The sequence below is a fragment of the Oncorhynchus nerka genome, unplaced genomic scaffold (assembly GCF_034236695.1).
Source record: "Oncorhynchus nerka isolate Pitt River unplaced genomic scaffold, Oner_Uvic_2.0 unplaced_scaffold_690, whole genome shotgun sequence".
NCBI lineage: Eukaryota > Metazoa > Chordata > Actinopteri > Salmoniformes > Salmonidae > Oncorhynchus > Oncorhynchus nerka.
Window position 1 is genome coordinate 20,001 of NW_027040475.1, and position 10,000 is coordinate 30,000.

Genomic DNA, 10,000 nt, shown 5'->3' on the forward strand with positions numbered 1-10,000 from the left:
GAGCCAGGTTACACTGAACAGCTCAGAGCATACTCGCCCTCTTCCCTGGTGAGAGATAAAGGGGGATTTCTCCTCCTCCTCTCCCGTTCTATCATCCTCCCATAATTTCTCAGGGCCAATCCAATATGGCTACTCTATCCATCCTCTATCCCTCCATCTTCAATCTCTAACCATCTGCTGTCCTCCTCCCCAGGCTAGGGATGGAGGGATGCCCTGTGTATCCATCATCTCTCCAGGGGGTGTGAAGAGATAGGGATTCCTCTCCTCCTCATGACTCCACCCTAGCCCCAACTTGCCCTCCCTTTAACCTCCATCTATCCACCACCCATCTACCCATCCATCCTCATCCATCCCTCATCCATCCTCATCCATCCCTCATCCATCCCTCATCCATCCATCATCCATCCCTCATCCATCCATCCATCCAGTAGGGTCAGGAGTGTTTATACCACACACAGGGCTAACCCTGCTGGAGAACAGGAATAGTTAAACGGGTGTGTGTTCATCTGTTCGGAGGTGAGTGATAAACAGGGTGAATGGGCTCTTAGCCTAGGTCACTGGGTTAACCATGTGTGTGACTGATCCCTCAGTAGCAGGCAGATGTGGAGTTCTATCAGCATTGGCAAGTTGTGTGTATAAGCAGACTAACACATTGGGATGAGCAACGAGTAATGAGCAATGAGTAATGAGTAATGACCAATGAGTAATGAGTAATGAGTAATGAGTAATGACCAATGAGTAATGACCAATGAGTAATGACCAATGACCAATGAGTAATGAGTAATGAGAAATGAGAAATGAGTAATGAGTAATGACCAATGACCATTGAGTATTGAGTATAGAGCATTGAGAATTGACCAATGACCAATGACCATTGAGTACTGAGAAATGACCAATTACCAATGTCCATTAAGTATTGAGTATTGAGTATTGAGTAATGAGTAATGAGTAATGAGTAATGCGTATTGAGTAATGAGTATTGAGTAATGAGTACTGAGTACTGAGTACTGAGTACTGAGTAATGAGTACTGAGTACTGAGTACTGAGTACTGAGTACTGAGTATTGAGTATTGAGTATTGAGTACTGAGTACTGAGTATTGAGTATTGAGTATTGAGTATTGAGTAATGAGTAATGAGTAATGAGTATTGAGTATTGAGTATTGAGTACTGAGTACTGAGTATTGAGTATTGAGTATTGAGTAATGAGTAATGAGTAATGAGTATTGAGTATTGAGTATTGAGTAATGAGTACTGAGTACTGAGTATTGAGTATTGAGTAATGAGTACTGAGTATTGAGTATTGAGTAATGAGTATTGCACATAGCTGTTACTGTTACTGTCCCTAATTGAAGTCCTGCAGAAAGAAAACTATGATCAAGATGATTCTAATCTTGTCCAAATGAGAGGTGTCTATCAGCTGTCAGAGGGTGACAGTGTGTGTCCTCCCCTGGGTGACAGAGTGTGCTCTCCCCTGGGTGACAGAGTGTGTTCTCCCCTGGGTGACAGAGTGTGTTCTCCCCTGGGTGACAGAGTGTGTTCTCCCCTGGGTGACAGAGTGTGCTCTCCCCTGGGTGACAGAGTGTGCTCTCCCCTGGGTGACAGAGTGTGTTCTCCCCTGGGTGACAGAGTGTGTTCTCCCCTGGGTGACAGAGTGTGTTCTCCCCTGGGTGACAGAGTGTGCTCTCCCCTGGGTGACAGAGTGTGTTCTCCCCTGGGTGACAGAGTGTGTTCTCTCCTGGGTGACAGAGTGTGTTCTCCCCTGGGTGACAGTGTGTGTCCTCCCCTGGGTGACAGAGTGTGCTCTCCCCTGGGTGACAGAGTGTGTTCTCCCCTGGGTGACAGAGTGTGTTCTCCTGGGTGACAGTGTGTGTTCTCTCCTGGGTGACAGAGTGTGTTCTCCCCTGGGTGACAGTGTGTGTTCTCTCCTGGGTGACAGAGTGTGTTCTCCCCTGGGTGACAGAGTGTGTTCTCTCCTGGGTGACAGAGTGTGTTCTCCCCTGGGTGACAGAGTGTGTTCTCCCCTGGGTGACAGAGTGTGTTCTCCTGGGTGACAGTGTGTGTCCTCCCCTGGGTGACAGTGTGTGTTCTCCCCTGGGTGACAGAGTGTGTTCTCCCCTGGGTGACAGAGTGTGTTCTCCCCTAGGTGACAGTGTGTGTTCTCCCCTGGGTGACAGAGTGTGCTCTCCCCTGGGTGACAGAGTGTGCTCTCCCCTGGGTGACAGAGTGTGTAGTAATTGCTGGTGTAGTGTGTACAGTACATGCGTGTGTGTGTCATCCCCACTTGTGTGATTCACTTGGTGGGTACTGGTGGTGTGTGTGTGTGTGTGTGTGTGTGTGTGTGTGTGTGCGTGCGTGCGTGCGTGCGTGCGTGCGTGCGTGTGTATCTGCATTCTCACCTGGGTGATGCGTGGGTGGGTACACTTGCTGTTGAGTCCATTGCGCTCCAGCCACTGGCTCTCAGGGTGGGGACAGTGCTGCTTGAGGGTGCAGCGGTTCTCCCCTTTACACCACACACAGCCAAACAGGGGGTCTGCCTTCAGACACAGGCCACAGCTACCCCTCTGGGCATCACACTTGTACAGGTGAACTGATGGCGGGGGGGGTCACAGGGAGAGATCAGGTTAACACATCACGCACATATACTTGATTTCAATCAGTCAATCAATCACATGCATTTATAAAGCCATTTGTACATCAGAAATTGTAACAAAGTGCTTTACACCCAGCCTAGATTTAAAACGATAGCCTTCATGATGTATACTGGTAAATGTGGGTGAGAACTGTTCAGAACCCGTAGATCAATCACAGTCAGCGTTTTAGTATTTCCAGAACACGGACAGTATTTGAATCATATTGTGGAAAGCATCATTTGTTGATACTGTATCTCTGTCCCTTGCTCTCTGTCTCAATCCTTCTCTCTTGCTTCTGTCTCCCTCCCTCCCCCTCTCTCTCTCTCTCTTCCTCCCTACCTTCCTCTCTCTCTCTCTTCTTATCTCTCGCTCTCTCCTTCTCTCCCTCATTTAGCTCCTGCGACCAGAAGCTTCTTGCCTCTGCTCATCCACTAGTTTAACATTTCATCTCCATGGAAACCGGACAGGTTTTTAATTGCCATTAGATGCTTGTGTGATTTGTCCATCAAATGATGCCTCCAGAGTAGCCTTCTCCCTGGGTAGCTAATGGGAGAGAAGAGGAGGAGGAATTCATCTTTAACTCTCCCTCTCTCTCTCCCCATCTCTCCATGGACACAAAATGTTTCTATATATCCATTCAAATGTGAACACAAATGTGAGCGCAAATAAATCTAATTGCAAAGCCAGCGAGGTGCAGTTAATCATTGTCATTGGTGATTCTATTTGTACTGTATGGGTTTAAACCAACTAGTACCATGATGCATGGTTTAGTCCTTGTACATATACTGTATAACATACAGTTGTAGTCGGAAGTTTACATACACCTTAGACAAATAAATTTCAACTCAGTTTTTCACAATTCCTGACATTTAATCCTAGTAAAAATTCCCTCTTAGGTCAGTTAGGATCACTACTTTATTTTAAGAATGTGAAATGTCAGAATAATAGTAGAGATATATATATTTTTTTTTCTTTCATCACATTCCCAGTGGGTCAGAAGTTTACAAACATTCAAGTATTTAGTAGCATTGCCTTTAAATTGTTTAACTTGGGTCAAACGTTTTGGGTAGCCTTCCACAAGCTTCCCACAATAAGTTGGGTGAATTTTGGCCCATTCCTCCTGGTGTAACTGAGTCAGGTTTGTAGGCCTCCTTGCTCACACAGGCTTTTTCAGTTCTGCCCACACATTTTCTATATGATTGAGGTCAGGGCTTTGTGATGGCCACTCCAATACCTTAACTTTGTTGTCCTTAAGCCATTTTGCCACAACTTTGGAGTATGCTTGGGGTCATTGTCCATTTGGAAGACCCATTTGCAACCAAGCTTTAACTTTCAGACCAATGTCTTGAGATGTTACTTCAATATATCCACATAATTTTCCTACCTCATGATGCCATCTAGTTTGTAAAGGGCACCAGTCCCTCCTGCAGCAAAGCAACCCCACAACATGATGCTGCCACCCCCTGTGCTTCACGGTTGGGATGTGTTCTTCGGCTTGCAAGCGTTCCCCTTTTCCTCCAAATATAATGATGGTCATTATGGCCAAACAGTTCTATGTTTGTTTCATCAGACCAGAGGACATTTCTCCAAAAAGTACGATCTTTGTCCCCATGTGCAGTTGCAAACCGTAGTCTGACTTTTTATGGCAGTTTTGAAGCAATGGCTTCTTCCTTGCTGAGCGGCCATTCAGGTTATGTCGATATAGGACTCGTTTTACTGTGGATATAGATACTTTTGTGCCTGTTTCCTCCAGCATTTTCACAAGGTCCTTTGCTGTTGTTCTGGGATTTATTTGCACTTTTCATACCAAAGTACGTTCATCTATAGGAGACAGAACGCCTATCAGAAGCTTTTAAAGCCATTACATAATTTTCTGGAATTTTCCGAGCTGTTTAAAGGCACAGTCAATTTAGTGTATGTAAACTTCTAACCCACTGGAATTGTGATACAGTGAATTAAAAGTGAAATAATCTGTCTGTAAACAATTGTTGGAAAAATTAATTGTGTCATGCACAACGTAGATGTCCTAACCGACTTGCCAAAACTATAGTTTGTTAACTTCTCTAGGGTAGAGGGCAGCATTTGTAATTTTGGATGAAAAGCGTGCCCAAATTAAACTGCCTTCTACTCAGGCCCAGAAGATCGGATATGCATGTAATTGGTAGATTTGGATAGAAAACACTCTAAAGTTTACAAAACTGTTAAAAAAGTGTCTGTGAGTATAACAGAACTGATTTGGCTGATGAAAACCTGAGAAAAATCCATTCAGGAAGTGGGATTTTTTTTGTAGTAGTTTTCTATTCAATGCCATTACAGTATCCATTGACTTAGGACTCAAAATGCAGTTCCTATACCTTCCACTAGATGTCAACAGTCTTTAGAAATTGTTTCAGGCTTGTATTCAGAAAAATTAGGGAGTAAGAGCAGTCTGAATGAGTGGACCCTGCATTGTCACAGAGCTTTTCCATGCGCCTGCCTGAGAGAGTGCCTTTCTTGTTTACCTTTTATATTGACGACGTTATTGTCCGGTTGAAATATTATAGATTATTTAGGCTAAAAACAACCTGAGGATCGTTTGACATGTTTCTATGAACTTTACGGATATCATTTGGATTTTTTGTCTGCATGTTGTGACAGCGTTTGAGCCTGTGGAGTACTGAAGAAAACCCTACAACAAAACTGAGGTTTTTGGATATAAAGAGAGACTTTATCGAACAAAAGGAACATTTATTAAACAAGGACGTAGGCAATTACTAGGATCCTACCACACTGTACACATCATTGTGTTTCTCAATTAAATTGAAGGGGTTGCCTATGTCATTGTGTGGGACAATGTCAGGTTCCAACATGCAGAGATGGTTCAGGCAGGGTTTCGGGCCCATCCCCGATTCGTGACCCTATACCAGCCCCCATGCTCTCCTTTTTATTTATGTATTATATTAGGTTAAATTAAGTGTTCATTCAGTATTGTTGTAATTGTCATTATTGCAAATAAATAAATACAAATCGGCCAATTAATCGGTATCGGCTTTTTTTGGGGTCTCCAATAATCGGTATCAGTATCAGCGTTGAAAAATCATAATCGGTCGACCTCTAATGCAGATACATCAACGCAGACCAATGTCAGGCTTGGAATCATCAGGCCAAAAGGTATTTCCCGCTGTGCATGAACAATGAGGACATTCACTGTGATGTGGATGAGAATTTATGGCCAAATGCTCAAAAGGGAAAGGGAACAAGGCAGGCTTGATGCAAATTATTGCGTGCTAAATGTTATGTTTTATTTTCATTCATTTAATTGAATGCTCTCATTACATTTCACAATAAACTTATATTTTGAATCAATGGTTGTGTGGTGGGAGCTGTTCACAATCCAAAATGAATGCACACTGACAGGTTTTGAACGAAAGACTGGCTGCTTTACAAGTGTGATGAGTTTTATACTAAGAGTTGTGAAAATAGTACCAAAGTGATAACAAAAGACTGTATTAACCATTACTAGATAGATAGATAGATAGATAGATAGATAGATAGATAGTCACTGTTAGAATAGCATATTGAATATTCTCTTTTAGTGTATGCATGTGTGGTCTGTGGTAATATGCTGCTGGGCAGAGGGAGACAACTGACAGAGGAAGTTGTGAAGCTAACAAACACCACAGAGGAAGTTGTGAAGCTAACAAGCACCACAGAGGAAGTTGTGAAGCTAACAAACACCACAGAGGAAGTTGTGAAGCTAACAAACACCACAGAGGAAGTTGTGAAGCTAACAAGCACCACAGAGGAAGTTGTGAAGCTAACAAACACCACAGAGGAAGTTGTGAAGCTAACAAGCACCACAGAGGAAGTTGTGAAGCTAACAAGCACCACAGATGAAGTTGTGAAGCTAACAAACACCACAGAGGAAGTTGTGAAGCTAACAAGCACCACAAAGGAAGTTGTGAAGCTAACAAACACCACAGAGGAAGTTGTGAAGCTAACAAGCACCACAGAGGAAGTTGTGAAGCTAACAGGCACCACAGGGGAGACGAGAGATAGTGAGAGAGAAGGAAAGAGAGAGGGAGGGAGAGAGAGAAACAGAGAGAGAGGAGCGAGAGAAAGGAGAGATGGAGAGAGAGAGAGGGGGTGAAGCTAATGAGGTGAACAGAAGGAGGGAAAAGGGAGGAAGAGGGAGATGAGAGAGGGAGAGCAGAGGGAAATTAGGTGTGAGAGATGGAGAGTAAGGGAGAGAAAGAGGGAGATGAGAGCAGACGGAAATTAGGTGTGAGAGATGGAGAGTAAGGGAGAGAAAGAGGGAGATGAGAGAGAGGGAGAGCAGAGGGAAATTAGGTGTGAGAGATGGAGAGTAAGGGAGAGAAAGAGGGAGATGAGAGAGAGGGAGAGCAGAGGGAAATTAGGTGTGAGAGATGGAGAGTAAGGGAGAGAAAGAGGGAGATGAGAGAAGATGGAAATTAGGTGTGAGAGATGGAGAGTAAGGGAGAGGAGAGGGAAATTAGGTGTGAGAGATTGAGAGTAAGGGAGAGAAAGAGGGAGATGAGAGAAGAGGCAAAGTTATAACCAGACGCCGCCGCCCACCGCAGCAAAGTAATGCCACTTCTGTGTCTGTGCCGGTGTCAGGGGGATGGATACCGCCGCAACTGCCCGCCTGTTGCCATGGAGACCGGCTACACAGGCAACGGCGGTGATCGGGTGGGGTGTGTATGGATGTGGGTGTGTGGGTGTGTGGGTGTGTGGGTGTGAGAGGGGGGGGGTCCTGACCTTTATTTTCGGCAGGGTTGTCGATGCTGAAGTCTCCGTTCCAGATGACCGTCAGGTCCACAGGGAGGCTGCTCATCTCCATCCCATCATATGAGTACTGTTGTCGCCATGGGGACCCAGAGAGGGGGAGATGGAGGGGTGAGATGGAGAGAACAGGGAGCGAGAGAAAGGGAGAGAGAGAGCACCAGAGAGAAAGAGAGGGGGGGGGGTAGAGGAAAAGGCATTTGTAGAGCAGAAGTACTGTAAACACTCAAGCCAGGTAGAGGACATCTTCACAGACAACTACGTATCAAAGCTAGTCAGAGTGTTTGAGACACTCCCATTCAACAGTAGCATATCATATTAGGAGTCTTTCATTTCATACCAACCATTGTTCCAGAACTGAATGACACATAATAGTATTGCTGAGGGAAGCTGGAATTTAGCGAGGGCATTTAAACTCATCAAGGTTCTGTGCACATGTACAATGAGAGACATTTCCTTGGGCATGGAGGACTGGTTCCAGACAGTGTACTGTAGGTACTATCTCAATAGTACTGATTACTAGAAATGAGGAACCTGTATTGAGATTCTACAGTCAATGGCTCTCCAGACAGACCTGAGATAGAGTTGTGCATTTTCTCACTTTCACAAATAACTTCAAATATGTCTCTGACCAACTCTCTCGCTATCTCTGTCCGAATGATCCTGGAGGCACTCCGCACTGCCAAAGCTGACTCTCTCCTCTGTTCTCATCCTCCTAGATGTATCCTCTGCCTTCAACACCGTGAACCATCAGATCCTCCTTTCCAGCCTCTCAGGGCTGGGTGTCTTAGGCTCTGCACACTCTTGGATTGCATCCTAGTTGGCAGGCCGCTCCTACCAGGTGACGTGGAGAGGATCTGCACCACATGGTCTCACTACTCACTACTGGTGTCCCCCAGGGCATGGTTCTAGGCCCTCTCCTCTTCTCTCTATAGCCCAAGCCACTGGGCTCTGTCATATCCTCACATGGTCTCTTCTATCATTGCTATGCGGATGACACTCAACTACTTTTCTCCTTCCCCCCTTCTTCACCCAGGTGGTGACACGCATCTCTGCGTGCCTGGCAGATATCTCAGCTTGGATGTCGGCCCACCACCTCAAGCTCAACAAGACAGAGCTTCTCTTCATCCCACGGAAGGCCTCTCCGCTCCAAGACTGCTCCATCACGGTTGACAACTCCACGGTGTCCCCCTCCCAGAGTGCAAAGAACCTTGGCATGACCCTGGACAACACCCTGGCATTCACTGCAAACACCAAAGCAGTGACTCGCTCCTGCAGGTCGTGCTCCTCAACGTCCGTAGAGTACGAGCCTACCTCACAGAGTACGAGTCATCTCCCGTCTGGACTACCGCAACTGTTGGTTTTGCTCTCCGCTTGTGCCATCAAACCCCTGCAATTTATCCAGAATACTGCAGCCTGCCTGGTGTTAAAACTTCCCATGTTCTCCCACATCTCCCCGCCTCTCAGCGGTTCTCCACTGGCTTCCAGTCGAAGCTCACATCCATTACAAGACCAGCAGCAAGAGCAACTGCCCCTCCCTACCGATATATATATATATATATATATATATATATATATATATATATTTTGTGAACTAACACGCGCACTTGACTTTGTTTATACCTACTCTGATACACTACATGACTGAAAGTATGTGGACATCTGCTCGTCGAACATCTCATTCCAAAATCAAGGGCATTAATATGGAGTTGGTCCCTCCTTTACTGCTATAACAGCCTCCACTCTTCTGGGAAGGCTTTCCACTAGATGTTGGAACATTGCTGTGGGGACTTGCTTCCATTCAGCCACAATAACATTAGTGAGATTGGGCACTGATGTTGGGCGAGTAGGTCTGGCTAGCAGTCAGCGTTCCAATTCATTACAGAGGTGTTCGATGGGGTTGAGGTTAGGGCTCTGTGCAGGCCAGTCAAATTCTTCCACAGCGATCTCGACAAACCATTTCCGTATGGACCTCGTTTTGTGCACGGGGACATTGTCATGCTGAAACAGGAAAGGGCCTTCCCCAAACTGTTGCCACAAAGTTGGAAGCACAAATTCGTCTAGAATGTCATTATATGTTGTAGCATTAAGATTTCCCTTCACTGGAACTAAAACAGGACCAGACAATTATTTCTCCTCCACCAAACTTTACAGTTGGCACTATGCATTCCAACAGATAGCGTTCTCCTGGCGTCCGCCAAATCTATATTAATCCATCGGACTGGCAGATGGTGAAGTGTGATTCATGCTCGGCCATGAAAACCCATTTCATGAAGCTCCCGACGAACAGTTCTTGTGCTGACGTTGCTTCCAGGGGCAGTTTGGAACTCGGGAGTGAGTGTTGCAACCGAGGACAGACGATTTTTACTGGCTACGCATTTCAGCATTCGGGCGTCCCGTTCTGTGAGCTTGTGTGGCCTACCACTTTGTGGCTGAGCTGTTGTTGCTCCTAGAAGTTTCCACTTCACAATAACAGCACAGCAACTGATTTGTTGGAAAGGTGGCATCCTAGGACGTTGCCACGTTGAAAGTCACTGAGCTCTTCAGTAAGGCCATTCTACTGCCAATGTTTGTCTATGGAGATTGC

At 45.6% G+C, this 10,000-nt stretch overlaps 1 protein-coding gene across 1 annotated transcript in view; it reads right to left on the reverse strand.

Moving 5' to 3' along the window:
* LOC135571212 (plexin-A4-like) overlaps nt 1-10,000 on the reverse strand; it is a gene marked incomplete at its 3' end in the record, with an annotated part of 129,481 nt that overhangs the window by 19,985 nt on the left and 99,496 nt on the right. The window contains exons 7-8 of the mRNA XM_065016999.1: nt 7,390-7,486; nt 2,398-2,588 (exon numbers count right to left, since the gene is read on the reverse strand). Coding sequence (XP_064873071.1) covers nt 2,398-2,588; nt 7,390-7,486 — 288 coding nt within the window. The remainder of the gene's footprint in view (nt 1-2,397; nt 2,589-7,389; nt 7,487-10,000) is intronic.